General features: G+C 46.3%; 1 protein-coding gene across 1 annotated transcript in view; it reads right to left on the bottom strand.

Moving 5' to 3' along the window:
- Positions 1 to 315: 315 nt before the first annotated feature.
- The window catches only part of LOC116837067 (antigen WC1.1-like), a 63,052-nt gene continuing 37,479 nt past the window's right edge, over positions 316 to 25,888 (bottom strand). The window contains exons 4-17 of the mRNA XM_075071036.1: positions 23,629 to 23,943; positions 22,863 to 23,174; positions 17,982 to 18,299; positions 14,707 to 15,021; positions 13,931 to 14,245; positions 12,520 to 12,582; positions 12,119 to 12,433; positions 11,618 to 11,653; positions 11,141 to 11,278; positions 8,174 to 8,266; positions 6,209 to 6,280; positions 3,720 to 3,809; positions 2,778 to 2,930; positions 316 to 1,466 (exon numbers count right to left, since the gene is read on the bottom strand). Coding sequence (XP_074927137.1) covers positions 1,348 to 1,466; positions 2,778 to 2,930; positions 3,720 to 3,809; positions 6,209 to 6,280; positions 8,174 to 8,266; positions 11,141 to 11,278; positions 11,618 to 11,653; positions 12,119 to 12,433; positions 12,520 to 12,582; positions 13,931 to 14,245; positions 14,707 to 15,021; positions 17,982 to 18,299; positions 22,863 to 23,174; positions 23,629 to 23,943 — 2,654 coding nt within the window. The 3' untranslated portion in view covers positions 316 to 1,347. The remainder of the gene's footprint in view (positions 1,467 to 2,777; positions 2,931 to 3,719; positions 3,810 to 6,208; positions 6,281 to 8,173; positions 8,267 to 11,140; positions 11,279 to 11,617; positions 11,654 to 12,118; positions 12,434 to 12,519; positions 12,583 to 13,930; positions 14,246 to 14,706; positions 15,022 to 17,981; positions 18,300 to 22,862; positions 23,175 to 23,628; positions 23,944 to 25,888) is intronic.

Below are 25,888 nucleotides of genomic sequence, written 5' to 3'. Positions count from 1 at the left end.
CCTCGGGCACAGTGGAGCTGTCTCCTGCCAGAGGAAGCTCATTTGTTCAGGAGACCATTTTCTTGCTGCTTGATTCAAGACTCTAGACCAGGGGTAGGCAACCTATGGCACATGTGCTGAAGGCGGCACGCGAGCTGATTTTCAGTGGCACTCTCACTGCCCAGGTCCTGGCCACCTGTCCGGGGGGCTCTGCATTTTAATTTAATTTTAAATGAGGCATCTTAAACGTTTTAAGAACCTTATTTACTTTACATGCAACAATAATTTAGTTATATATTGTAGACTTATAGAAAGAGGCCTTCTAAAAATGTTAAAATGTATTACTGGCATGAGAAACCTTAAATTAGAATGACTAAATGAAGACTTGGCACACAACTTCTAAAAGGGTGCCGACCCCTGCTCTAGACCCAACTGCCACTGGGTCACAAATCACCTGAACCCTCTTTCTGTTTCACTTGAAAATGACCTCCTAAAACCTGCCTTCGCTAGTGTATGATCTGCTATGAGCTTACAATAAAACCACAAATAACCCTCCATAAGAATCCATATGCACTTTCCCCAGGGAGAAGGATGAAGAATGAACCACATGTGATGGAAGAAAAATCATGTCACTTAATACACCTCTGTAAGATGCTCTAGTGCCACAGTGATGGGCGTAGTATCAGAATTTGTAGGGCAGAGAAGAGGTTAGGAGCCTCTTTTCACTAATTATGTATGTGCATGCATGTATTAAGATACCTGTAAATAACCTCCCATTTATCCTCCTGGATTTCAGAGGAGAATCTGGATTGGTGGTTAGGGGCCCTCTCTGGTGTCAGGAATATTTTGTTTCTGGGTTTCTCACTGTTACCACATCCGTGATAGAACATTCACTCTCAGTGCAGTGCCCCATCCTGGAGCCGGTGATACCAGAAAAGTGACATTTTAACATTATTACTTTTTGGTGATTCAGTCTCCATCTCTCTCCCTGTTGGTCCTCATGGAGCCACCCAACAGACATCAAGAGAGAAACATCAGCCCTGGAACAGTTTTTCAAAAAGGGTTTAATAAGAAAAAGCAAAAATTCACAATGAAGAAATGTTAGGAACACAAAAGCAGGGAAGTTCCAGACTGTCTGATTAATGGGAAGTTACAGGGGACAATGACAACCCCTGTCTCAATCACACTTACATTTCTTGCATCTAAACAAACTGCAATAAAAAAAAAAAAGCTGATTCAAGTAGTTCCCAGGCAGGGATTTTCTCTGATACTCCGGTGGGTGAATGAACATTTGGGACAGGAAGAGTCTAACCATACAGCATGTACATCCTCACAGGATATTTGATCTGAACCCAACCGTTCTGATATTCATGTCCCAAAGATGCCATCATCAACATCATCATAACCTTGGTCATGAGGAGGTGGGGACAGGGCATCCCTCTCAGCCCCAGATGCTCGTTCACTTCTTAGCGAGTGCAGATTCCAGCCTGAAAATAGCAAGGAGGTCACATTACAGTCAATGTATCCATTCTCTACCCATGTGAACTCACATAATGGATGGGCAACATACAGTATGGACTGTGAATCAGCCCCCGCCCACAGTTTCCCTGAGTTGGCCTCTGACACTTTTAATCTACTATCTCTTTCTGTTCTTCAAAGAAAACATGTGAGAGCGGATTCTCTCTGTGCTGAGACCTCCCTGGTGCAGGAGAAGTGTGGGGGTGGCAGTGAGCAGACAACTCCCTGATAGGCCACTGGGAGCTGCTGTAACTCCTAACCGCTGGTATAGTCCCTAAGGGACCACATGTCAGCAGAGACCTGGTGGCTGGAGTAGAGTGGGGCCCCTAGCCTATGGGACATGCCTGGACCTCCTAGATCTCCCCTGTCCACACAATGCTTGTTTGCCATCAAGACCAAAGAAATGCACATTTCATCTCTGGGTCCCAGGTCTGATTCTATCCTAAAAGGGACATTTACATATAAAAGAGAGTGATCTCAAACCTGAAGCTGAGCTAGTAACCAACCCCACAGCAGGGTCCTGCTCTTCCCATTACCATCCAGAGCACTGACACCTGGTTTGGGGAAAGGAACTTTGGCCCTGATCCTGCCAACGGTCACATATAACTTTGCTGATTTGGACAGTCCCACTACAGTCAGTGACACTATTCGGGTGAGTAGTGACAGATGAGATCTAGTATTTGTAGGATCAAGGACCTTATCTAGGAAATCTTCTCTTTCCTGGTTTAAGTCCATTTAACTCTGCTTAGTAAAGGTTAGGGTGGGCATATGCCTAGCAGTTTACCAATAACTGTATTGCAGTGCACTGACAGTGACCTCTAGTGGCCTGTAAAGGCTCTTCCAGGTGAGTTGCCAACAAAAGAGGTCCCAATACACAGGCCCAACAATCCCATCTGGAATTCCAATCTCAAACCTGTCGGCTCACAAAGACCGGGAAAGGAGACTCCTTTCAGCCATTGCTTTGGCCAAGGTTGTTTCCTTGCTGCATAACCCACATTCCGAACTGGAGACTGTTCCTGTGGATTAATCACCAGGAAACACAGACCTTTCCAGCACTGCCAACCTCAAGTGTTCAGAAATGAGGGGTCAAATCTCAAATATCGTGAGTTTGGCCTACAAATAATGAGATTTAAACAATTTTTTGGTGCATTTCTCAGTTTTTTCTTGTGGTTTCTGAGGCTTTAGGTTAAACTCCAGAAACTGAAACTTTTAGAAAAACAAATATCTTGCGACTAATGAAAAAATTGTGACAATTGGCAACATTGCATTTCCTCACTCACCAGTCTGATCATCTCTGTTCCTGTCGCTGTCCCCATGGGCCACAGTGACTTCCTGGGCACTCGGTCCAGAAGCAGGGTCATCTTCAGTGTTAGAGACTTCTCTGGCATCATCATAACCATCGCATGGGGCACCTCCAGACCTGGCAGGAACCTCTGAATAGAGAAATAAACTATGTGTCAGGTGTGAAGAATGAGGGATTTATGTATATTATTTCTTATGAACGTAATATACACCTCAGTTTACCTGTTTGATATTATCATGCCAGACTGCATAGTGCAAAGGACTATTTCATCAGGCCCTGGCAACTGGAAGACATCTAACTTGTCTAAGTAACTTTTAACTTGTTCCCTATTTTAGCCTCTCAGCCTACCCCATTTTCAGTGGCATTTACTATGTTAGATGTCCATTTGCAACTTAACTTTTTGGTGAGAACTGAAACAAAAAAGTAACTTAGCACTTCAGCCACTTCTACATTTTCTGCCTCTCCCCCCACCCATTGAGTAACGGGCTAACCTGTCCTTGGTCTTCCTCTTGCTTCTAATGTAATGTTTTCTTGTTACCCTTTATGTCTCTCGTTAGTTTAATCTCATTTTGAGCCTCGGACTTTCAAATTTTGCCCCTACATACTTGTGTTATTTGAGGGGTGCTGTTAATTGTGGAATGCCCATCTCTGACTCCAACCAAGCTAGTCTGGTTAATTCTTCCCAGCTCTATGGTCAGGATCAAAGAGCAGACTAGAAAATGAAGGGGGGTGGAGCAGCAGTAGCCATGGAGTAATGTTTTCAGGAGATGGATTCACTGCTCACATGCATCCAACAAAGTGGGTATTCACTCACAAAAGCTCATGCTCCAATACATCTGTTAGTCTATAAGGTGCCACAGGACTCTCTTCTGCTTTTACAGATGCAGACTAACACGGCTACCCCTCTGATACTGCTCACCTTGACCATCTCGAGTCTGGGGGATGTCGCTTGGTGCAGGTTCCTCCACATTATTGTAATCCAACTGAGAACTACCAAGGAAAGATCCTTCTGGAACAGCAAACAGCACACTCAGCATCTCCTGAACATACTCATTTCCCCAGTAAGTCTTTAGTTTTCCCATTAAAGGTCTGTTGCCTTGGAGTTTGGGCTGTTTATCATGGAGTTTGTAGGAGAAGTAACAGGGTGAGCCAGGTTCAAAGTCATGGACAGTGTATGAAACAGGAATTTTGCCACCTTTAGCTCTTCATAAATAACAAGGGCCCAGTCCTGTCCTACTGTATACAATAGCAACATTGTCATGCCCTTCAATGGGATCAAGGTCTGTGCTGGTGAGGCACTAACCCTGGACATACTGGAAGATAAAAGCTGACACACCAGACACAACAGATGTGAATAAAACTGAACTCAAAAAAGACATGTTTTAAAGTGGCTACTCCTGAGGGAATTCTGTGCTCCTGCGAGAGTGCAGAAAAATAGCCCACCCTCAGATTCTCTTTACTTTCTGCAGAAAATGGTTTCTGTGGAAAAGCAATGAGAAACTGCACCAGTGTTCATTCACTTCTCCCCAGAAGAGCCCAGGGAGAGGTAAATCAATTGTGGGGGGTGTCTGGGGATTCCTTGGCAGACCAGGGATGTTAGTCTGAGCTGGGCAATGGGGGGAGGAGGAGGACAGAGATGGAGTTCCACCTCCCTCTCCCCTACATGGAGCAGCTGGAGCTGGGTCAGATCAACCCCTGGAAACTTCCCCTGGCCGCAGAAAACTCTGCACCATGGTGGGGTGTGGGGATTGGAGTGGGGGGTCTAAATGCAGGAAATGAAGCTTGGTGGGGTGGTGGGGACGAGCAGATGGGGGGAATGGGAGGACTGGAGGAGCAGCTTCCTGTACAGTGACCCCCCCCCCGCAACCTGAACTCCCTCCAGAGTCCCCCCTGCATCAGGAACCCCTGTACCCAGAACACCCCCTCCCCAACCAAGCCCCTAAAACAAATTCCACATCCTCCCAAATCTCACCCCCTGCATCAGGAGTCCCCCTCACACAGACCTCACCCAGAATCCCACACTGAGTCCCCCTCTGCACCCAAATCCCCACCCCCTCCGAGCCTCATCCCCTGCATTAAGAGCTCATTGCTTCTTATCCTAGCCACACCTGGATCCTCATCCCACTGAGACCCAACCATTTGCACCTGGAGCCCCCACCCCACCAAGCCCCACTCCCCCATCACCCAGACCCCCACTTCGCTGAGCCCTAAACATCTTCATTGGGACTCCCTTGCAGAGTCCTATTTCCCCTATATTCATAACCCCACACCGAGCCTCTGTGCATCCAGATCACACTGAGACCCTCCACCAAGCTTCCTGCACCCAGATTGCGCCACACAGAAATCTGGTACTCTTGAGGGAATTATGCACCAAAAAAAATTTAAAAAATTAAATTGTGCAAAGTTCATATTTTATTTCTCAAAATAACACAGTAACACAACAATATAGTCACACCATTTCCAATTATTTTGGTAATTTATTTCAAAATACTTGTCAGCAAATAATGGTGTGATTATATTATGTTATTTTGACAAAGAATATAGAATTTTGCAGAATTTTAAAATATTATATGCAGAATTTTTAACTTTTTGGTGCAGAATTCCCTCAGGAGTAAGTCTCTTACTTTATAAGGGGTAGACTCTGACTTGTGCTACATGCTCATGCTGGAGAGGCAGCGGTCTAAGATCATGGGACACAGATCAGGGGCTGTTTAGGGATAAGTGCAGTGGCGTATTATTGCCGAGGCCTAGGGTGGCAAATTTGCAGGGGCAGCAAATTTGCTCATGACCCCTCCCCAACTCCGTCCCTTCCCCAAATCCTCGGCCCGCCTCCTCCCCCAGGTGCCTCGTGCTTCCCTCCTTCCACCTCCCTCCCAGGCTTGCTGCACGAAAATGCTGGGAGGGAGGGAGGGAGAAGTAAGTAGCAGCGTGCTCGGAGGAGGCGGAGCAGAGGTGAGCTGGGGCCGGCGGGCGTGGGGAGTAACCCGGGGGGGGCAGGGAACCGCTCCCCACCCCAGCTCACCTCCGCTCCACTGCTGCCATCCCCCAAGCATGCCACAGCTCCCCGTCTCCCTCCTCCCTCCCAGGCTTACCGTGGGAGAGCGAAGTGAGCTGGTGGGGGGGAAGGCAGCAATTTTTTGAGGGCCTAGGGGTGGCAAATTTGTTAATCTGCCACTGGATAGGTGCCAGCTGTTAAATTCAGATTCTTACATGTCAAGTGAATATTTCTGTGTCCTATTCTCTGCAGTTTCTATCCTGGGAGAGGGCACTGTGAGCCATGCAGAGAAAGGGTCAGGATTTGATCATACCTTTCCATTAAGAGTTTGGACATAAATCTTTCATGTGGAAATTAAATTCCCCACCTAGATGTGGGTGCCTGTCTTTGTATTCACCCTCCTTCCTTGTTACCTTGTTCTGATGCAGGATCATTTTCCCCCTCACTATCCCCGGTGTAATACTGCAGCTTCGTCACTGAATCATCTGAAAAGGAGACTGGAGAGATGGTAAATGGGATGTTATCACAGTGACAGCAAAACTGGCTGATGGGCAATGCATCCAGGTCCTGGAGTGGGATTTACAATCTTGGTATTTTGCTCCTTGTAGAGAAGATGCTGAATTCACAGCAACTGACGCTGACTTTCCAAGAGAAATAGCCATTTTTTTGTGGTAAATGTGACTTTGAGGTGGATAAAATCAGACTGGGAAGATGCTGGGAACAGCCATATTGACCTCATGAGGGAAGGGAAGGACTGAGTGAGCCCTTTAACATGAGATCCTTGACTGCTGTGGTTTTAATTTAAATTTTAAATTAAATTTAAATAAAGAAAGTGGGACAAATGGGATATTGACACCTTCCACTTTGATGCCTGCCCCTATCAGGAAATGTGTTGCCATATGTCCTATGCTTTTCCAGGGATACCTGGGAAGAAGGATCCCAAAAGAAAAAGTTAAAAAAGGGGTGGAGTGTTAGGCTATAGATATTCAGGCCTGTCTGCAAAGGCCTATACTTTAAGAATTTAGGTGTATTCTTATCACTTAGCTAGTTATAGAGGTATAAAAGAAAGAATCACAATCACTGTCTGTAATGTCCTTCTCTTACTGTGACAGGCTAAGGCCTTCAGCTAAGATGTAGTTAGGCAGCCATAAGCTGGGAAGTGTGTGGTCACATCCTCACATTCCAAACTAGTCACATTGAAATAAGGTGCTATTGGCCTATTAGGAATACAATCTGTCCTGATATTCCTATCACCCTCCAGAGAGGGAAGAACTATAGAGATGCATCCTGTTTGGCAAGATACTCACTTACAATAGACACAGCTAGCGGAACCCCTTATGTCTGTATAGATGTAGTTTGGAAGTCCTACATCTGTAGTTTTTGTATGATATTTGCATGGTCTCTGCTGGTTCTGTAATTTTGTCTGCTGATAATTAATTTTGTTGGGTGTAACCACTGAAAGGGTGGTGAATATAATGGTTAAATAACCATGTTACATTATGTTAGGATTGGTTAGTTAAATTTCAGTAAAATGATTGGTTAAGGTATAGCTAAGCAAAACTCAGGTTTTACTATATAGTCTGCAGTCAATCAGGAGGGCGGGGCAGGGAACAGAAACAGGGACCGGGGATGGGGGAATTAAAATCATGTCTTGCTAAAGGGAAAATGGGAACAGGGGTTGGGAACAGGAACAGAGACACAGACAAGGGTCTGTGGTGTCAGAGCTGGGAAGGGGGACACTAAGGAAGGAAACTGGAATCATGCTTGCTGGAAGTTCACCCCAATAAACATCAAATTGTTTGCACCTTCAGACTTCAGGTATTGTTGCTCTCTGTTCATGCAAGAAGGACCAGGGAAGTGAGAGAGTGAAGGAATAAGCCCCTAACACACAATAATGTGCTAAACTGAGAGCAGCATCTTCCCAGTTGATTGACATTGAGTCAAAATGGTGTAAACAGACAGGTTTCTGACTCATAACTAGTTACCCTTCAAGGCTGCAGGATGTACAGATGGGACTGACTGTCCTCAGAATGGGGCTAGAAGAGTTTGCTTGGGAGGAAACTCATTCATTTGAGTCCAGTAATTGGCAAGTCTCTCCACAGCCCCAGCCCCCATAGCCATCCAGGACGCACAGGGCTGAAGGCTGCAGAGATTTAGCTCTGAGTCAGAGTATTAGGATGGGAAGTGCATTGGAGATTTGCTCCCTCTTAGGGTATGGCTACACTTGAAACTTCAAAGCTGCGGCACTGATTATACTGAGGCTTTACAGCGCTGTATCTTGCAGCGCTCAGGGGGGTGTTTTTTCACACCCCTGAGCGAGAAAGTTGCAGCGCTGTAAAGCGCCAGTGTAGTCAAGCCCTTAGGAATGACACACAGACCTGAGAGACCGAACATCTGCTTCTTTCTTATCAGGTTATAATCAATCTCCTCGTACACCGCCTCAGAGAAAGGGTCCAGGGATCTTCTGGAAGCTGAAAACAAAGGGCAGAGTTTGCACAGAGTCAGAAACTAGGGCTGGGAACCCTATGACATCATCCAACCCCTCCCCCTGGGCCCAGTCCAGGACTGGTCCCTACAACACATTCCCACTGCTCTGTCCAACCTAGATTTGAACGTCCCAGGTGACAGGGACTATGGCCCTTTGATGTTTGTTCTATTGGCTATTTCATTGTCATTAAGTTTAGCTTGGTATTCAGCCTTTATGGTCCCTTGATAAATTTGTCCTGCAACTCCTAGTACCACACAAAATCATACCTCTTCCATCCTGGTGCTTACATCTATGAGCAAAATAGTACTTATATAAAATATATATTTGTGTACCACCTGGAGACTATCTGGGGAATACTTAGCTACTATTTGTGCAGTGCTTTAACAATGGAAAGAGCTATCTACACAAAGGTTCATCCACACTGCAATCTGGAGGGGTGATTGCAGCACTGCATGAGTAAACACATCTAAGCTGGCTTTCACTGCTATTTTTATGCCACCTAGGTTTCACCTACTAGCATGTCAGGCTTCTGTAGTAGATACTGACTGACTGACTACAGAGCTTCCCTTCAAGCTCGCTGCTTGTGTACATCATAAGATCTTTTAATACTCTGCCAGATATAGCTGATGTTAGCTGAAACAACTTACGTTACACACAGTGCCACCTTGTGTCTGAGCAGTATAATACAGTTAAGCATTCCTTTAAGTACAGGAATACTTATGGCACATTAGAGACTAACAAATTTATTTGAGCATAAGCTTTCATGGGCTACAGCCCACTTCGTCCGATGCATAGAATGGAACATATAATAAGGAGATAGAGAGATAGATAGAACATGAAAAGGTGGGCGTTGCCCTGCCAACTCTAAGAGGCTAATTAATTAAGATGAACTATTATCAGTAGGAGAAAAAAAAACTTTGTAATGATAATCAAGATGGCCCATTTCAGACAGTTTGACAAGAAGGTGTGAGAATACTTAACATAGGGAAATAGATTCAAGTTGTGTAATGGCTCAGCAGCAAGGAGGAGATCGGATTTCATGGGGAAAGGTTTATTTCATGGTCTGTGACACATTTTTAACATCCCGGAAATTGGTAGGGCCTTACATATTATAGATCTCAGAAACAATGGCTCTTGACTGTCTGTAATATGAATCAACTCCCTGACTAATTTGATGCGGCAAACAGCAAAATGTCAATTTTTTATGCATTTATTATACCCTGAGCCTTTGGGTGGACATTCCTCATCTCTTGGGATATGAATTTGTCCTCATCTAATGCATTTAGGCTGTAAGGCTTTTGTAATTGCTTGGAATTCAACCTTCTTAGCCTGAGAGTTCTGTCTCCTTACCTAAGCAGTCTTATGGGAATTACTTGCATTTATTAACAGCTTCTAAGCTAGTTTCTTGTTTTTCAAGTTTGACAAGTTGCTCTGGGTTTTGCTGTCTAATCAGCTCAGATTGCTTTTCTTTTTGAATAGCAATGCATAGAGTGAAATCTGTTTTTAATTGTAGCTACTCTGAAAGATTTCTATCTGTTAACCGAATAACCACTGCTAGCCTCAGAGACTAAGGCCATGGCTACACTGGCGCTTTACAGCACTGCAACTTTCGTGCTCAGGGGTGTGAAAAAACACCCCCTTGAGCGCTGCAAGATACAGCACTGTAAAGCCTCAGTGTAATCAGTGCCGCAGCGCTGGGAGCGTGGCTCCCAGTGCTGCAAGCTACACCCGTAGAGGATGTGGTTTACATGCAGCGCTGGGAGAGCTCTCTCCCAGCGCTGGCGCTGAGACCACACTCACACTTCAAAGAGCTGTCGTGGCAGCTCTGCCGAGCACTGCCGCAGCAGCACTTTGAAGTTTCAAGTGTAGCCATATCCTAACAAATTTATTTGAGCATAAGCTTTCATGGGCTACTCAAATAAATTTGTTAGTCTCTAAAGTGCGACACGTAGTCCTGTTCTTTTTGCAGATACAGACTAACACGGCTGCTACTCTGAAACCTGTCACTACTAGCCTGTCTCTGATATTTTCGTATTTTGCTGTTCCAAAATCAGTTTTCAGGCAAGGCATGCAGAGCTCTAATAAACCATTCAACATTTTCCCCTAGTCCTTGAATTCTCTGGTGAAAACATTCACTTCCATAAACCACATTTCTCTGAGGTATAAAGTATGCATTCAACTTATCCAGAACCCTTTCACGGCTATCTTGATTAAAATCATAGGATTTAAAGTTATGCTCTGCCTGCTTCCTCATAGCATAAATTAAAGGGCATACTTGTATATCATCAGTTTCCTTATGGAATTTTGTAGCAATTTGAAATCTTGCAAAATGTTGCTTCTAGTCTGTCCATGGTGAAGATTTATCTAAGCTGAAGTTCTCTATGGCAATGAAGAGAGGGATTTTGATGAGATCCTGCAACCTCTGTTTTGTTTTGTTTTTCTTGGTCTGCAACCTTTTTTTTTTTGCTGTTCCGCCTCCATGTAACTTCTGTTGCTGTTTTCCTTCTGTTCTCCTCTGGCACTGCTGAACTTTGGACACCATGTCATGTGCACCTTTTACAAACAGGTGGCAGGGCTGCTCTTAGCTGGTCAGACTTCTGTACCACTGATGGACCAGCTATAGAGCTTCCTTCCTAGACAGAGTCACACCAGATGTGTTCTCTGTAAGATCCCTTTAATGATCTTCATGGCATGGCGGAGGTTAGTTTAAATAAATTGCAACACACAGCACCACCTTGTAGCCGAATAGCATAATACAATTTAGTCTTCCATTACACTGCCAATGCCGCTCTCCTAAGTTACCGCTTCTCTTGCTATTGCAGAGGCTTTTCACACAGTGACACTAATCAGCACCCACCTCTGCGCTGTGCCCTGGCACTTTGCACTTGTGCCCCCAGGATGATTAAGACCAGGCAGAGCAGGGCCCCCAGGATAATGCAGACGATCATGGGCACTGTGACTCTCTCATTGTCAGTCAGAGGGCGGCGTGGGGGAGCTGGATGAAAATGAACATATAACAGAGAGAGATTATCCTGTGAGCATTGGGGAGTGGGAGGGCAGGGAGCTCCCCAGTCACTCATTGCACTGCTCAGACAGCAGGGTAATTGGCTGGGACACAGTCTGTGCACCATAGAGGAAGCTCACAGGCAGCTGTTTGAATCATGGGCCCTGCCCTGTCAACTGGACTCCTGCTCAGCACCCGGGTGTCATTCACCCTCAGATGTCACAGGCTATGGAAAGGAGCTCCTGCCCTCAGTCTGCAGCTTGCAGCTCCTCCTCTGTGACCCAGCACCAGGGAAATTTAACCCTTGATGGAAGGAGACAGATGTTTTACCTGTTCTAGTCAGTGAATCTGTCCTCTCTGTCACACCTGCAAAGGGAAAGGGAGGAGAGTTTGAGTCTGGAGTGGTGGGGGGGGATGTTTGTTACCAGGAGAAGGGGCCCTCTGAGACTCCCTGGGGGTCTCCAGCTGTAACCTGTTCTGATTCCCAGAAACTCCTGCACAGTAGCATAGGGTCTGTATGGTAGAGATTTTGGGCCAAACTTAAGTCCACTGTGCTGAGAACACTAGTAACAAACCAGGACACGGGGACCTGTGATGGATGCAGGGGTTATGTGCAGGGCCGGTGCAACCATTTAGGCGGATTAGGTGGTGGCCTAGGGCGCCAAGATTTGGGGGCACCAAAAATCAGTGCCCTCAATTTTTTTTTAAGTGATTGAGCGGCCGCTGCTGCTGGGATGGAGAGGGAGTCTGAGCTGCTGGTGGCAGCGGCAGCAGGCAGCCCAGGGTGTCCTCTGGGTCAGTGTGCCGCTGTGGCACACTCCTCTCACTCACCTGAGCAATTCACAGCAGCATCTTCCTTATGGTCACAGTTACTCTCACCCCAGGGCTTGGCAGGACAGTCCCAGAGAGATGATTCTGTCCCTCTGCAGTTCAACATCTCCACCCAGATGGGACCAGTCCCCTCGCCAAATGCAGCCTCACCCGGGGCAGATACAGCAGATCCACAGCCCAGTTGTTTACAGACAACGTTAGCATCTGCCATGTCCCAGAAGTCATCACAAACTGTTCCCCAGGAACCATGGTACCAAACCTCCACTCTGCCCGAGCATCTGTCCTCTCCTTCCACGACACGTAACTTCTCCTGGTCTGGAAATGCAGAAACCTCACATGTTACTGAGACAGCTGGGAAAGTCCTTAGGGACCAAGAGTGAGACAGTGAGAAGCAGAGATACCTGTGCAGCTTGTAGAATTCGGGCATTCAGCAAACAGGGTCTGAGATGGTTTTTCTTTTCTTCCTATGGATTGAAAATTATGATGTAGACTGAGAAGCATGTGGGACGTAGGAAGAGAGTAAGGTTATTGGTATATTAAACCTCTAAATTACAGAAATTTCATAAGCTTAAATCTAAATCCCTAGGAGGAGGTAGCGGGAACGCTGATAGACACAGAGAACAAAGAGATAGCAAGAAGATTAGGCAAGTGCTTAGGGAAATGCAGCAAAATATGGGATGGAACAAACCTTGACTACTGACTAGAGGGTCCTTGAGCCAGACCCTGGGGTAGAGTGGGGGCCTGGTTTCCCCAACCAGCCACTGGGGAAGTGGCACCATAGGAAGACTGGCTGAGCCTGTCTGGGAGAAGAGACTCCCCCCACCCAGAAGTGCAAACCACAATAGTGACCTAGCTGGAAGGCTGAGTCACGAAGAGACCACAGCAGCTCCTGGATCAAGAGAGCAGCTGCAGACAGAAAGACAGAGACAGAAGGATGGTTTGCAACCATGGGGAGAGGCATTGACCTGGCGAGCTAGTCCCCAGAACAACCAGGAGGAGGCTCCATACTGTGGTGACTAGAGCACCCCCAACGTACCTACACACAGACACACTTTTGGGGAATTCTGATCCTGACCCAGATTTCACAGGTAGGGTTTCAGGAATCAGCACCTGCAGCAGAGCAGTCTCCAGGCAGCCTAACAAGTGCAGCTGGCCTGTAGTAGGCTGCCTGATAGGTGGGAAAGGTCTACAGTGCAGTTCTTGAGTCCAGCAGCCACAGCAGCCACTCAGCAACTGCTCAAAGCATTTCCCACAGCTGCAATACCTCCTGCTCCTGCCTTGTACCCAGCCTTGCTCTTGCTTTGACCCCAGACTTATCCCGCCCTTGCCTTGCTCCAGGTAACCCGATCCTGACTCTTGCCTCTTATTCCTGACTTCTGACTTTGGCTCTGGCCCCTGGCTCTGAGTTCTGAATACCAGCTCCTGCTCTACCCACTGTACCTGACTCCTGCTTCAATCACTCACCACAACTGCCTATGTCCTGGTCACTGACACTGGGCTCATCTCTGATTGTTTAGCCCAAAAGGATAACCACAGAGATTCTCAAATGATGCTAGCTAATGGGAGGCATTTGTGGGCTAGGTGCTTGCACTGTGTGTAACACAGCTTGTATAAATAACTAATTCCCCTGTTGTTTTCCATGGGCCTCATTCTCATTCCTAGACTGGACAATGAAAATATGTCTGTGTCACTGCTGAGAATGTAAAACTGTCTATTCTGAAAAGTAAATACACGCAAAATTTCGATAACTTCCTTTCAATGAGTTAAACACATAGAGGGTGCATGGATGTGCACAGACAGTTTCAGAATTACCACTGCAAGAAATATGGGTCTCTTCTGCTCGGTTATCACATGACATTGGATCCCAGGGCTCTGACGGGCACTCCCAGAGGGAGCTGTGTTGCTTACTGCATGCAACATGGTCCAGCCACGTGGGACCAGAACCTGCTCCATATTCAAAGTCTCTTGCAATCTGCCCTCCATTTCCACAGTTCAGCTGTTTGCAGACAATTGCTGGGGTGTCTCCAGACATCTGATTGGTGCAAACACTTCCCCACGTCCCATTATAGAAAACTTCCAGTCGCCCAGCACAGTCACTGTCGCTCACCAGCCTCAGATCTGTGAAATCTAGAAGGAAATGCACAAAAAAGGAATTTAAATCTTCGATTCTAAAAAGAATTGGTCTGTAAAGAGTGAAATCCCAGCGATTGCTAACAATGCTGTGCATTATTTTGCAGACACAAGTGCCAGAGACAATCACTCCAAGAATCAGAGATTCTTCTGGACATCACAGGCCCATTAGAAAACAACAGTCACCTCTGAAAAGTCACCGGTTCCCAGCAGTTACACACACCAATACCTGCAATACAGCACTGACTGGCCTCCCAACACTAGAGATATGCTTCAATATCTCCAATACCCCTGGGTGGGAACTGATGGTAAATGGTGACTTTTTAATCATGATCTCTGTAGGTAGGTAGGAGAGACAGCAAGGGAGAGTCTAAATCACTCAGCTTTCTCCTCAAGTATCTTCCCTCTTCATTAAATTGCCTGGTAACTAGGTTCACAAGAGCATTCACAGAACAGACCTGAGCAGAGAACTCCTGCGTCCTCTTTGTGTCTGCAGTTGTGCTGGCCCCAGCCCCTGGAAGGACATGACCAGAGATCGGATTCATTCCCAGAGCAATTCACATCGTCCAGCCAGATCTCCCCGGATCCTTGCCCATAATGAGCGGAGATAGTTGCATTGATGGCATGTCCACATCCCAATTGTTTGCAAATGACATTGGAGTCTGACAGATCCCAGAAATCATCACAGACTGTCCCCCAGCTGCCACTGTAATAAATCTCCACTCTCCCGGCACAGCGACCTGTCCCGTTCACCAATCTGATCCGCCTACTTCCTGCAAGGATGAATCTCAGTTGTTAATATGCAATATAATAATAGCTGAACAGCTTCCAGGCAAATTAATGATGCAATGGCTGAGATACTGAAATACTTTAAATAATCTGTCTTTGCAAGAAACACAGAAAAGAAAAGAAGGCTGTAATATAAGGAAATGAGGAAGATTTTTAGAGAGCAGCTTTGATAAACACTGAGTGAGTGTAAGGACCTAATTCTGAACTCCTTACTCATCTGAGTAACCCTTATGGGTAGGGAATTACCAAATTCAGGGTCCATTTTGATCAATTCCATGGCCATGGGATTTTAAAAATCATATATTTCATTATTTCAGCAATTTAAATCTGAAATTTCACAGTGTTGTAATTACAGGAATCCTGACCCAAAAACGAGTTGGGGGGGTTGCAAGATTATTGTAGGGGAGGATGGGGGGTTGCGGTACTGCTACTCTTACTTTTGCACTGCTACTGGCCAGGAGCCCAACTTTGAAGGCAGAGCCACTGCGAGCAGCAGCACAGAAGTAAGGATGGTATGGTACAGTATTGTCACCCTTACTTCTGCACTGCTGCCTGCAGAGCTGAGCCCTCAGTCAGCAGCCACCACTCTCCAGCCACCCAGTTTTGAAGGCAGCAGCACAGAAGTAATGGTGGTATGGTATGGTATGGTATTGCCACTCTTACTTCTGCACTGCTACTGGCAGGGGACTGCCTTCAGATCTGGGCAAACGGCCAACAGCTGCCACTCTGTGGCTGCTCAGCTCTGAAGGCAGCACAGAAATAAGGGTGGTGATACCCCCTCAAAAAAAAAATAACCTTGTGACCTCCTCCCAAACTCCCTTTTGGTTCAGGACCCCCAATTTGAAAAACGCTGGTCTCCCCCATGAAAGCTGTATAGTATTGGGTAAACACACCCAAAAGACCAGATTTCACAGGCCATAACATGTTTTTCATGGCCGTGAATTTGGTAGGGCCCATCTTATGGGTGAGAGGAACTAGTCAGACTAAGGAAATGCAGAATCGGCCCTTACTGGAAAGTCTGAATATTTTCAAACTGTTCTTAAAGGATAAGCATCAAGTTGTTTAAGGAATTATTAGACAATAAATTTAACAAAAAACAAATAGTCTTAAATTGCTATAGAACCGGGTAGACACCAGAGGATTAGAGAAAGCAGACATGGAAGCAATTTATTTCAGAAATATAGTGAAAGAAAGGCAATTGGATCCATGTATCTACAATGAAGTCCCAGACACTTAGGGCCCAATTCGACCCTGCTGAAATCAGCTGTGACACTCCCACTGACACAATGGGAGCAGGAATGGACCCTTAAGGTGCCTTAGTTACCCTGCAGTTGCAATGGGCATGAAAAATGATTTCAGTGCAGTAACACAGAGTGCATGATATAGGGATGTGTTACTTGAAGGATCCCAGGGACACTAGTGTTATGGTCCTATGTTTGCTTTTACTGTGGAGTCTTAAAATAAATAATATATCATCAAAAGGAATAATAGAATTATCTTGTTCAATAGTCATCTGCAAGCAAGAACAATGAAAAAATCCCATCACAGATTCCTTTCCTCCGTTTTTAAATGAAGGAAAATTGCAGAGTTATAAGATTAGGACTTAATGTCACATTAGAACAGTAACTTTGATGTATTTCCTAAGTAACAGAGGATTAGAGCCACAAAATTACTTAGATACCTAACTGCCTCTTTATAAATACATAATATATAACTCGTTACATATTTATTGAAACAGGGAATTGACCTTCCCCCATTCCAGACAAGTGCCCTGGCCACCAGACTAGAGTCACTCTCTTACTTTTTCTCTGATTCAGTGACCAGTTATTTGTACAAAGTGGAACATTTCCAGCAGGAGAGACCCACCCCAGCATATCCTATAATCTATAGTAACTAGAGCACTCACCTGTGTTCTCATCCCTGCTCCAAAGCAGGAAGAGCAGGGATTTGAACATGGATTTTCCGCATCCTAGTTGAGTGCTTTAACCACTGGGTTATGGATAAAATGGGGAGATGAGAGAGCTGACCTGGCTTACATGCCTAGCTCCAGGAGTGAGTTTGTGGCTGAGAGTCCTGAGCAGAGATAAGTGCCTACCTCTGACCTGTGTGTCAGGGGCCTGAGGTCCCTGAGATCAACGGCAGTTAGGCATCTAAATAACTTTGTGTATCTATGTCCTGCTCCCTTCCTTGGCATTTCACTGCTGGCAAGTTTAGGTTGTTCCCTCTTTAGCTTGCAGGCTTCTGAGGTGTCTAACTCTCCCCATGTATTGTACGGGGAGCTGGGCATGTAACTCAGAGCTGAGGATCTCATTGGGTGGCAAGACACCTAGGAGTCAGGCCTTGCAACACCCAAGTCCCTTCGGGTATGTAGCCAAGAACCATTATCCATGGCACTCTTGGTCAAAACAGGTTACATGTGACTTCCTTTTCTTACTGTTGTTTTCTGATCCAAGACAGCACAATTGTTAAGACTTTAACATAAATAAGCCACTATATACACTAGAACTTCTCGGGAAATTCATTGTTATTTCCCACAAAATATTTAGATGACCGTGAATATTTTTTTTCTCTTCTGCAACTAAATTTGGATTCTTCAACAAAAATCTGAACATTTTCAATGGAAACAGACATTCTGTGCAAATCAGTTATCTTATTGTGAAGATTTTTCATCAACATTTTTTTTTATCAGCTCCAATACATAAAAATAGATGAGACAGAGAGACAGGACGGGTGGAGGTTGCTGCATTTTATTATGTGGCAATGCTTTTTCTGTATATAGCAAGATATTTTTACTATAAATGGGTCACAGTTTGAACCTCAGATCCACATCATTTCAAGGACTGCTCGGATCAGAGCACAAGGTGGGGTGGAGGCAGGCCCTGGGATGGGTCATGTTCCCATTGAACAAGGATAGGATATTTATAAGATTTTCACACTAAGTCACCTGAACAAATTACACCGACGTCCTCAGCAATTCCTGCCTGGGCTGTCTCAGATGTGGAGTTGTCACAGAGAGTCAGACGAGTCTCATTTCCTGCACACTGGACCCTTCTCAGCCTCACAGGGCCCTTTCCTCTCTCAGACTTAGGAGGGTTATAAGCTTTCTCAGCGACCCCGCACTGGAGCTGCCTGCACACCACGCCGGCATCGTTCAAGTCCCACTGGTCATCCAGCACTCTGCCCCACACACCATGGAGGGAAATCTCAACTCTGCCATCACACTGGCTCTCTCCATTCAACAGCCTGAGTGACTCAGAACAACCTGGGTTCAGAGAGACAGGAAATACACTGAATAAAACTTCCTGCTGATACTGCATTAGAAATAATGCACAGATGTGATGTGAAACACAGGTTCTGTGGCAAGTGAAAGACAATGCTCACTGCTGTGCAGTGTTACAGGGAACAACCTATTTCAAGGGCTCCATTTATCTCTCTACTCAGAAATGCAGGGGGTGATGGTGGGGAAGGCTTCCGCAGCTCTGAGTCCAGATCCTGTATGGAGCTGGGTCCCTCCTGTAAGAGTGCTCTCACTTCTCTCTGGAGTTAATGTGAATGGAAGGTGCTCAGGAACACCTGGCAGACCAGGTCCCTGGTTACCAAAGTGCCCAGTGTAAAAGGCCTCCATGCTCACACAATGCACTTATATTGGCAGCACTGCCAGATAGCTGTGATTTACAACAGGAGTCTGGGTATTGGCCTGCTTCACTGCTACAATTCCCAGATCCAGACTGCCAGGACACGTGGCTCCTTTAAAGAAAACTCTGCCCTGTTTTCACTGTTCAATGCACATTGGTGACCTGTGATCACCACCTCAGCTCCAAACTCATAAGGAGCTAATATAAAAAAGGCTTTTCTGCACTCAGCAGGGTTTTTCCATGCCAGGTCTGCAACTCTGAACACTTGAGTTTCCTTTTCCAAGAATTTTAGCTATTGGCTTGGCTGGAGATGATGTTTGGAGGCATGCGTGACCTCTGGTCAATGAGGAAGAAGGACCCATTTTTTCTTAAACATTTATGTATAGATATATATTTCATTTTAAAATTTTGTCCACCGTGAGCATATAGTTGTTGACGTTCCTTGTGGGAGAAGCAAAAACCCTTTCATATATTTACTGCCATTGGAGATTTTTTTATACAGTGTATACAGCACCTTGCATTTCAAAGGAACCAATGTGATCCCAAAACATGATTTGTAAACCAGTTAAAATTTCCTAAATAAATATACATAGGCAGGTCGGTAGTGATTCATAGCACAGGATGGGCTTAACGGTGCACATAAGACAGGGAGTCAACTATTCTTTTCTATTAAAGTTACATAGAATATCAGGGTTGGAAGGTGTGACAAAGTGGGGGGTTTCTTGGGGTTTTCTGTGTTTTCCTGTGGTTTGCATGCACAGGAGGTGAGACTCAATGTCCCTGGGTGTTACTGGTTTAACAAGGTGAGGGGAGAGGGAGTTTGTTGTTACACAGGACCGGAGAGGGACTCGGGACCCCAGCAGATGGCCTGGAGGTCGGAGACCCAGGTGACTGGTGACCCGGAGACCCAACTCAGGAGACACAGCCGGTTCTGGCCAGTGGGAGGACAATGGGGTGCAGAGAGAGGACCCCAGTGACCTGTCCAGCCGGTTCCAGCCAGACGAGAGCGGAGAGGAGAGGAGACCCAGGCCTCCCTGTTTATGACCCTGTTTACCTGGAAAGAAGACAATGGACAGAGGCGGGCCTTGAGGCTGGGGATATCAGAGGCCCAGCTGGAAAGCAGAGTCGCTTGGGGCTGGTGAGGGGAAGCAGGCAGAGCCCACCTGGATGCAGGGGGACTGGGATATGCTGTGCTGAGGGAGGCCAGGCCTGAGGCCCTGAAAGTTTCCTGTGCTGTGTTCAATTCTCAATAAACTCTCCTGTTTTATGCTGGCTGAAAGTCACTCCGGTCTAGAGAACAGGGTTGCATCAACCCCTTCGAGGGTGAGGAGGCTTAGGGGGTCCAGAGTGTGTGGACTCCCGGAGGCGGCCCACGGCAGAGACAGACGTACTAAGGCTCAGAGAGGTGTGGCACCAGGAGGTGGAGGGGCCTGACTCTGAGAGAGTGTGGATCCCCGAGAAGGGCTGTCTCACTGAAAGGGGCACCCCCCACGGACTGCATAGGGCCAAGAGTGGGCACGATCTGTAAGTTCGTGACAGAAGGGACATCAGGAGGTCATCTAGTCCCACCACCTGCTCAAAGCAGGACCAACTCCAGCTAAATCATCCCAGCCAGGGCTTTGTCAAGCCTGACCTTAAAAACCTCTAAGGAAGGAGATTCCACCACCTCCCTAGGTAACCCATTCCAGTGGCTTCACCACTCTCCTAGTGAAAAAGTGTTTCCTAATATCCTACCTAAACCTCCCACACTGCAGCTTGAAACCATTACTCCTTGTTCTGTCATCTGCTAGCACTGAGATCAGCCGAGCTCTGTTGACTTTGGAACCCCCCTTCGGGGAAGTGAAGGCTGCTATCAAATCCCGCCTCACTCTTCTCTTCTGCAGACTAAGTTACGTATGGTCTGATTCTCCCACTAAGGCTCCGTTACGCTGAGTAGCTGGGATTAGTGAGAATCGGACCCAGTGTACTCTTCCCTCACTTACAGCACAGAATATCTGGCTCAATGTGACCCATGTGCTTCGCACTGCAGCATTTGACTTTGTTTCTCCGACAGGAAGGGAAAGACGCAGTGGGGAGGGGACACGGGATTGTAGCTGGATACTCTGGGCCTCTGTTACATTGTGGGCAACCAACCTGGCAGGTCACACCCTAGTCACCCTCTGAGGGCAGAGCCAATAGACTGCAATAGGAGAAGGGTTAAAAATAGTGGAATTAAAGAGCTTGTCCGCACTTGAAAGGCTACAGTAGTACAGCTGCAGCGCTGCAACTACACCTCTGTAGTCCTTCAGTGTAGACACTACCTAGGCCAATGGCAGGGGTTCTCCCATCACTGGTGTTAATCCACTTTCCCAAGAGGCAATAGCTAGGTTTATGGAAGAATTTTTTTTCAGCCTAGTGCTCTCTATACCGAGGGTTAAGTCGACTTACCTATATCACTCTAAGAAGCGGATTTTTCATACCCCTAAGCAATGTAGCTTGGTCAACCTAATTTTTTTTATATCAAATGCAGCCTTGTGGACTCAGCAGCTGATAGATGAAGGACTGAGATCTGTCTGCTGTGAGGGCTGCATCCAATCCCCGTACCACATTGAATACAGGCTACAGATTTCTGTTTCACCAGCAACTGAGAGCCAGTGAGCTCTTAGCTCAAGGGCTGGAGCAGTGCTAGCTGCTGAGATCCTCAGACTGGTTGGTTGCTGACCAAGTTCTGAAGTGTTTGAAATGACTGAGGTACTGCCATTTGTCAAACTCAAAAGAAACCAGGTGATGCACACTACATGTTATGACAGCACTGGAAAGCCTGAGAAATCTCCGAGAGAAGATCCGTGAGGAATGTGTTTAGATGTGTGTGCTGAAGTATAGAACACGTTAAGTTGAAACCTTATATTTGAATGTTTGCAACAAACAAGGGGGAAAGGCTGTATAAGGAAAACCAGTAGATTTACTGTCTAATAGATTTTTTTTCAGTTATTCATAGTATTCCAAATACTATTTACAATGCTTTTGGTGTGCATTAAATGTTTGTTTTACTAAGGTTATGTCTGCACTACAGGTGCTACAGTGACACAACTACAGCATTCCACCTATGACACTGTATTACCGTACTGTAGATGCTTCTTGGAGTGACAGAAGGGGTTTTACTATTGCTGTAGGTAATCCACCTCTCTGACTGGTGTTAGCTAGGTCAATGGAAGAATTCTTCTATTGTTGTCTACACTGGGGGTTAGGCTGGCACAGCTACAATGCTCAGGGATGTGAAGCCTATGGATCCTATTGATTAAGGCTGGTCAGTGCCTAAATCCTTTTAGAAAATGAGAGTTAGGCTCCTCAATCAGTGCAGAATTACCTAAATACCTTTAAAAATCTTGGCCTATGCCACTATGGGTAGGTCTCAGATAATCTGCCACCTATCAGCTACTGTTGTTCTCCAATGTGGCATGAGGCAGTTTTTGAAGTTGGATGAGGGAAAATCTTTGGAGAAGCCTGCAGGAAAAATGACCCCTGCAGTATTTGTGTTGCATTGTAGAGAAGGATCTTCATCAAAGCACCAGCTCCTCTCACTAAGAGCAGGATCTTTCTGAAAGTTCCCAGCTAGCTCAGGCGCCAAGCTCTGCAGCCATCTGAAGTTTCCTGAAAACCAGGATCTTTTGCAAAGAAATGACTATTTTCCTGAAGTGTTGTGAGGAATTAATGATCAACCTACACACCCACTGAGCAAGCTCTGCAGCTGAGGGCTGCAGCCCACCAGCACACAAATGGGATGGCAAGTGGGGGCATTTTGGCCAGGAACATCAGGGCAAACACCTAATTTTCCAGAGTGAAATGGGATTCTAACGGCCACACAGCTTGGATGAGATCTCTGCGTATAGGTTGCTTCTGCAACACCAGCTTCAACCTGATGAAGGGCTGAGTCAGCCCTGCTGGGACTGAGGGAATCTATGAATCACAAACCCCAGGTTTATAACAGAGCCATTCTCTCCGGTTCATTCTGTCGTAGTGCTAGGATCCACCTTGCCACCCCTCATTGCACCCGGAGAAGTGTCTGATTGGGAGAACTTAAACAAAGAGAGAAACATTCCAATACCCCTCCTTACCTTGAGTACAGTAGTCAATGGGACTACTCATGACGATCCTAATCTGGGCAGTACACTGCTCTGTAACTAACATATACATGTCTATAATAAACTTACCTGAGCAAATAACCCTGGCTGTGTCTCTGGGGGAGCAGGTGGGGTTGCCCAGGGCCATGCGAGAACAATCCCACAGGCAGGATTCAGTTCCTTCACAATGAAAAGTGTCGCTCCATACAGTTCCGTTCCCTTCTCCAAAATGGGCTCCTCCCTGGATCGACTTGGCATATCCACAGTTAAGCTGATGGCAGAGGACGTTGGCATCTTGCAAATCCCAGTGGGAGGCACAGAGGCTTCCCCATGTGTCTCCATGTCGGATCTCTACTCTCCCAGAGCACTCGGTGCCGTTCACTAATCTGCCATCCGAGCACCCTGAACACGAGGGAAAATGAGTGTCGAGGTGGCGCAGTGATCAGTGTTAATGGCAACGGCAGGGAGGGGAGTGGAGAACAAGAAGGAATTGTTACTCATGTTCAATGCTAGCCCCCACAGAGTAACTGCTGTGGGACTATTCCACACCAGCACATTCACAAACTGACACTTGATCCACATCAGTTACTGTGAAGGGAGGACCAGGCACCAGAATTTGGTTTCCTTGGTACATTCCATACTCAAGACACCACAAGTATTTTGCAGAGGCATCAGTTCCAGCAGACTTGGCTGGTGCAGGGACAAGGCACCAATTTATGGACCAGGTCCCCACCTGCTGTAAATCAGCATAGCCTCACTGAGTCCAGTGAAGCTTGGCCGATTGACACACAGTGAAGATCTGGCTGAGGATGTTCCCCAATCCCCAATTCTTTTCTTTCCCATTGCAGCTGCTCACCTGAACACACCACGCTGGCTTCGCTCCCAGGGGGACACTCAGTGGTGCCTAATGCAGTAACAGGACAGTCCCTCAGGCGAGATTCGTTTCTCTCACAGCCAAACGTGCCGTTCCAGACAGGCCCATTTCCTGTGCCAAAGAGCTGCCCTGCTGGCATCAACATGGCGAATCCACAGTTAAGCTGCTGGCAGAGGGTGTGGGCAGCCTGCAAATCCCACTGGGAGTCACAGAGGGTTCCCCAGGTGCCTCCGTGGAAAAGCTCCACTCTCCCCGAACACCGTGTGCTGCCGTTTGCCAGCCTGTACCCAGCGTACCCTGAGAACAAGGAGAAGGGAGATCAGTGTTTTCCTGTGGAAATAATAGTAAGTGATCACATAATTAAAGACTGTATTGTAATCTACACACACATAGGGATTGCCCAGGCCACATTGACTCTGGCATTTCCTAGCTTTCAAGTGCTCAACTTGTAACCTACGCTATTTTCTTTTAACACAGTGTGTTTTCGGGGAAAGACTGTATGTAAATAGAATATACAGGACACCAACAAGGGTTGAAAAAATAAATGTAGATCAAGAAGTCCAGCCTGACCACCATCTTCCTCCTCCCTCCCAGGGGAAGGCAACACATCCTGGCTGCACAGGGTTTAAAAATGAACCTTCACTGCCCAATCTCTCTCTGGTTGGTATCACTTCACTTTTGCTTTTTCTCCAGATCTGCACTATCTAACTTTCCTTCTCTCTCATTCGCTGCCCCTTCTCCTGTGTCACCTGGCTGAACTCACAGCTTGGTCTACATGCCCTTGCCCAGTAACTGAACTCACCCTCCTCACTTCACCCCTTCTCTTGCTGTTCCAAAGCCCTGCAGAGCTGCTGCCATCTTCCTCTGACTCCTGCAGCTAAATCCTTCAACACCTTCTGTGACTTTTGCTTAACAACCACATGAGCTTCTCAGGGCAACTGCTCTGACTGTGCACTTGCTGCTACTGTCCCTCTCACCTGACTGTTCACTGAATCTTCACCCATCACGCGACTGTTCAGAGAAATAACTAGAGCTGAGTGAAAATTGAAATCTCTGTCCCTCAGGAAGCTCTGATAGCTACACATTTGTTTTCATCCTGCATCAGGACAAAATATGGAAATACTGAAAATTTTCATGGGACAAAAAGTTCTGAAACGTGACAAAACATTTCATTTTGGCACCTTTTATCTAAATAAACAATTTCCACTTTCCCAAATTGCAATGTTTCCTTTCAGTTTTCGAACTGACCTCATTTGTTTTGTTTTGAACCAGGTCAACATTAAACTTCATTTCCCTCTGATGCCTCTGTTTTGCCTTATAGGCCGGGTTCCCTGACCAGACTAAAGCTCCATCATGCACCTGCAGTCATCTGGCTACCATGAGGCAACTGTGCCACCAGTTAGAGGGAAGACTGCACTGTATAAGGGGAAATTTAGTCTGGCCAGGGAGCCCAGCCCATAGGAGAGAACCAGAGCCTGAACTCCCATGAGGCAATGTGCCACAAGAGGGAAATGAAGATTAATGTTGAACTGACTGGAAATGTAACATTTTGGGTCAGTTCTACAGTCTGAAATATTCCCACCAGGGTTGAACACATCCCAAATGAAACATTTCATTTCTATTTTCCCAACACAACATTGAAAAAATTTAGCAAAATTGAAAGTTTCCCAGGGAACATTTTGATTTTGAGGAAACAACATTTTCAGTTAAAGAAAAATTCTAATGGAAAATTTCTGGCCACCTCTAGGAATAACTAACTCACTGTTAACTAACTCACCTCACATCTCATCTCATTGCTTATTGATTCACTGCTACTGATTGAATTGGATTCCATTCATTATTTCACTGTTCTATTGTTTACTAACCATGTTCATCTGTTACTTGCCCATGGCTCTTATCACACCTTCTTGTGTATTACAGATCTGCCCTCTTCCTCGCCCAACCCTAAACTCCTCACCACTGGCTCCATTTCCCCATTCTATTACCTTCACCCCTCCACAGATCCCACCAACTCTAACAGCTTCTCTTCCATCCTGATCTCTATCCCCTTCCCATCCAGATCCCACATCCTCTTCTGCCTCCTCCTTTTAGTTTCTGGTTACAACTTCTCCAATCACGGTCCCCCTTCATTCCCACCATCTCCGCTTTCCACATCCATCCCCATCACCCCTTCTCATGCCGCCATTCCTAACCTCATGTCCAGGTCCTTTCCTTCTCTCCTCCTCTTGCTGTCTCTAGAATG

The sequence above is a fragment of the Chelonoidis abingdonii genome, chromosome 1 (assembly GCF_003597395.2).
Source record: "Chelonoidis abingdonii isolate Lonesome George chromosome 1, CheloAbing_2.0, whole genome shotgun sequence".
Classification (NCBI taxonomy): Eukaryota; Metazoa; Chordata; order Testudines; family Testudinidae; genus Chelonoidis; species Chelonoidis abingdonii.
Note: the sequence above shows the minus strand (reverse complement) of the source record. Positions and strands in the feature narration are given on the sequence as shown.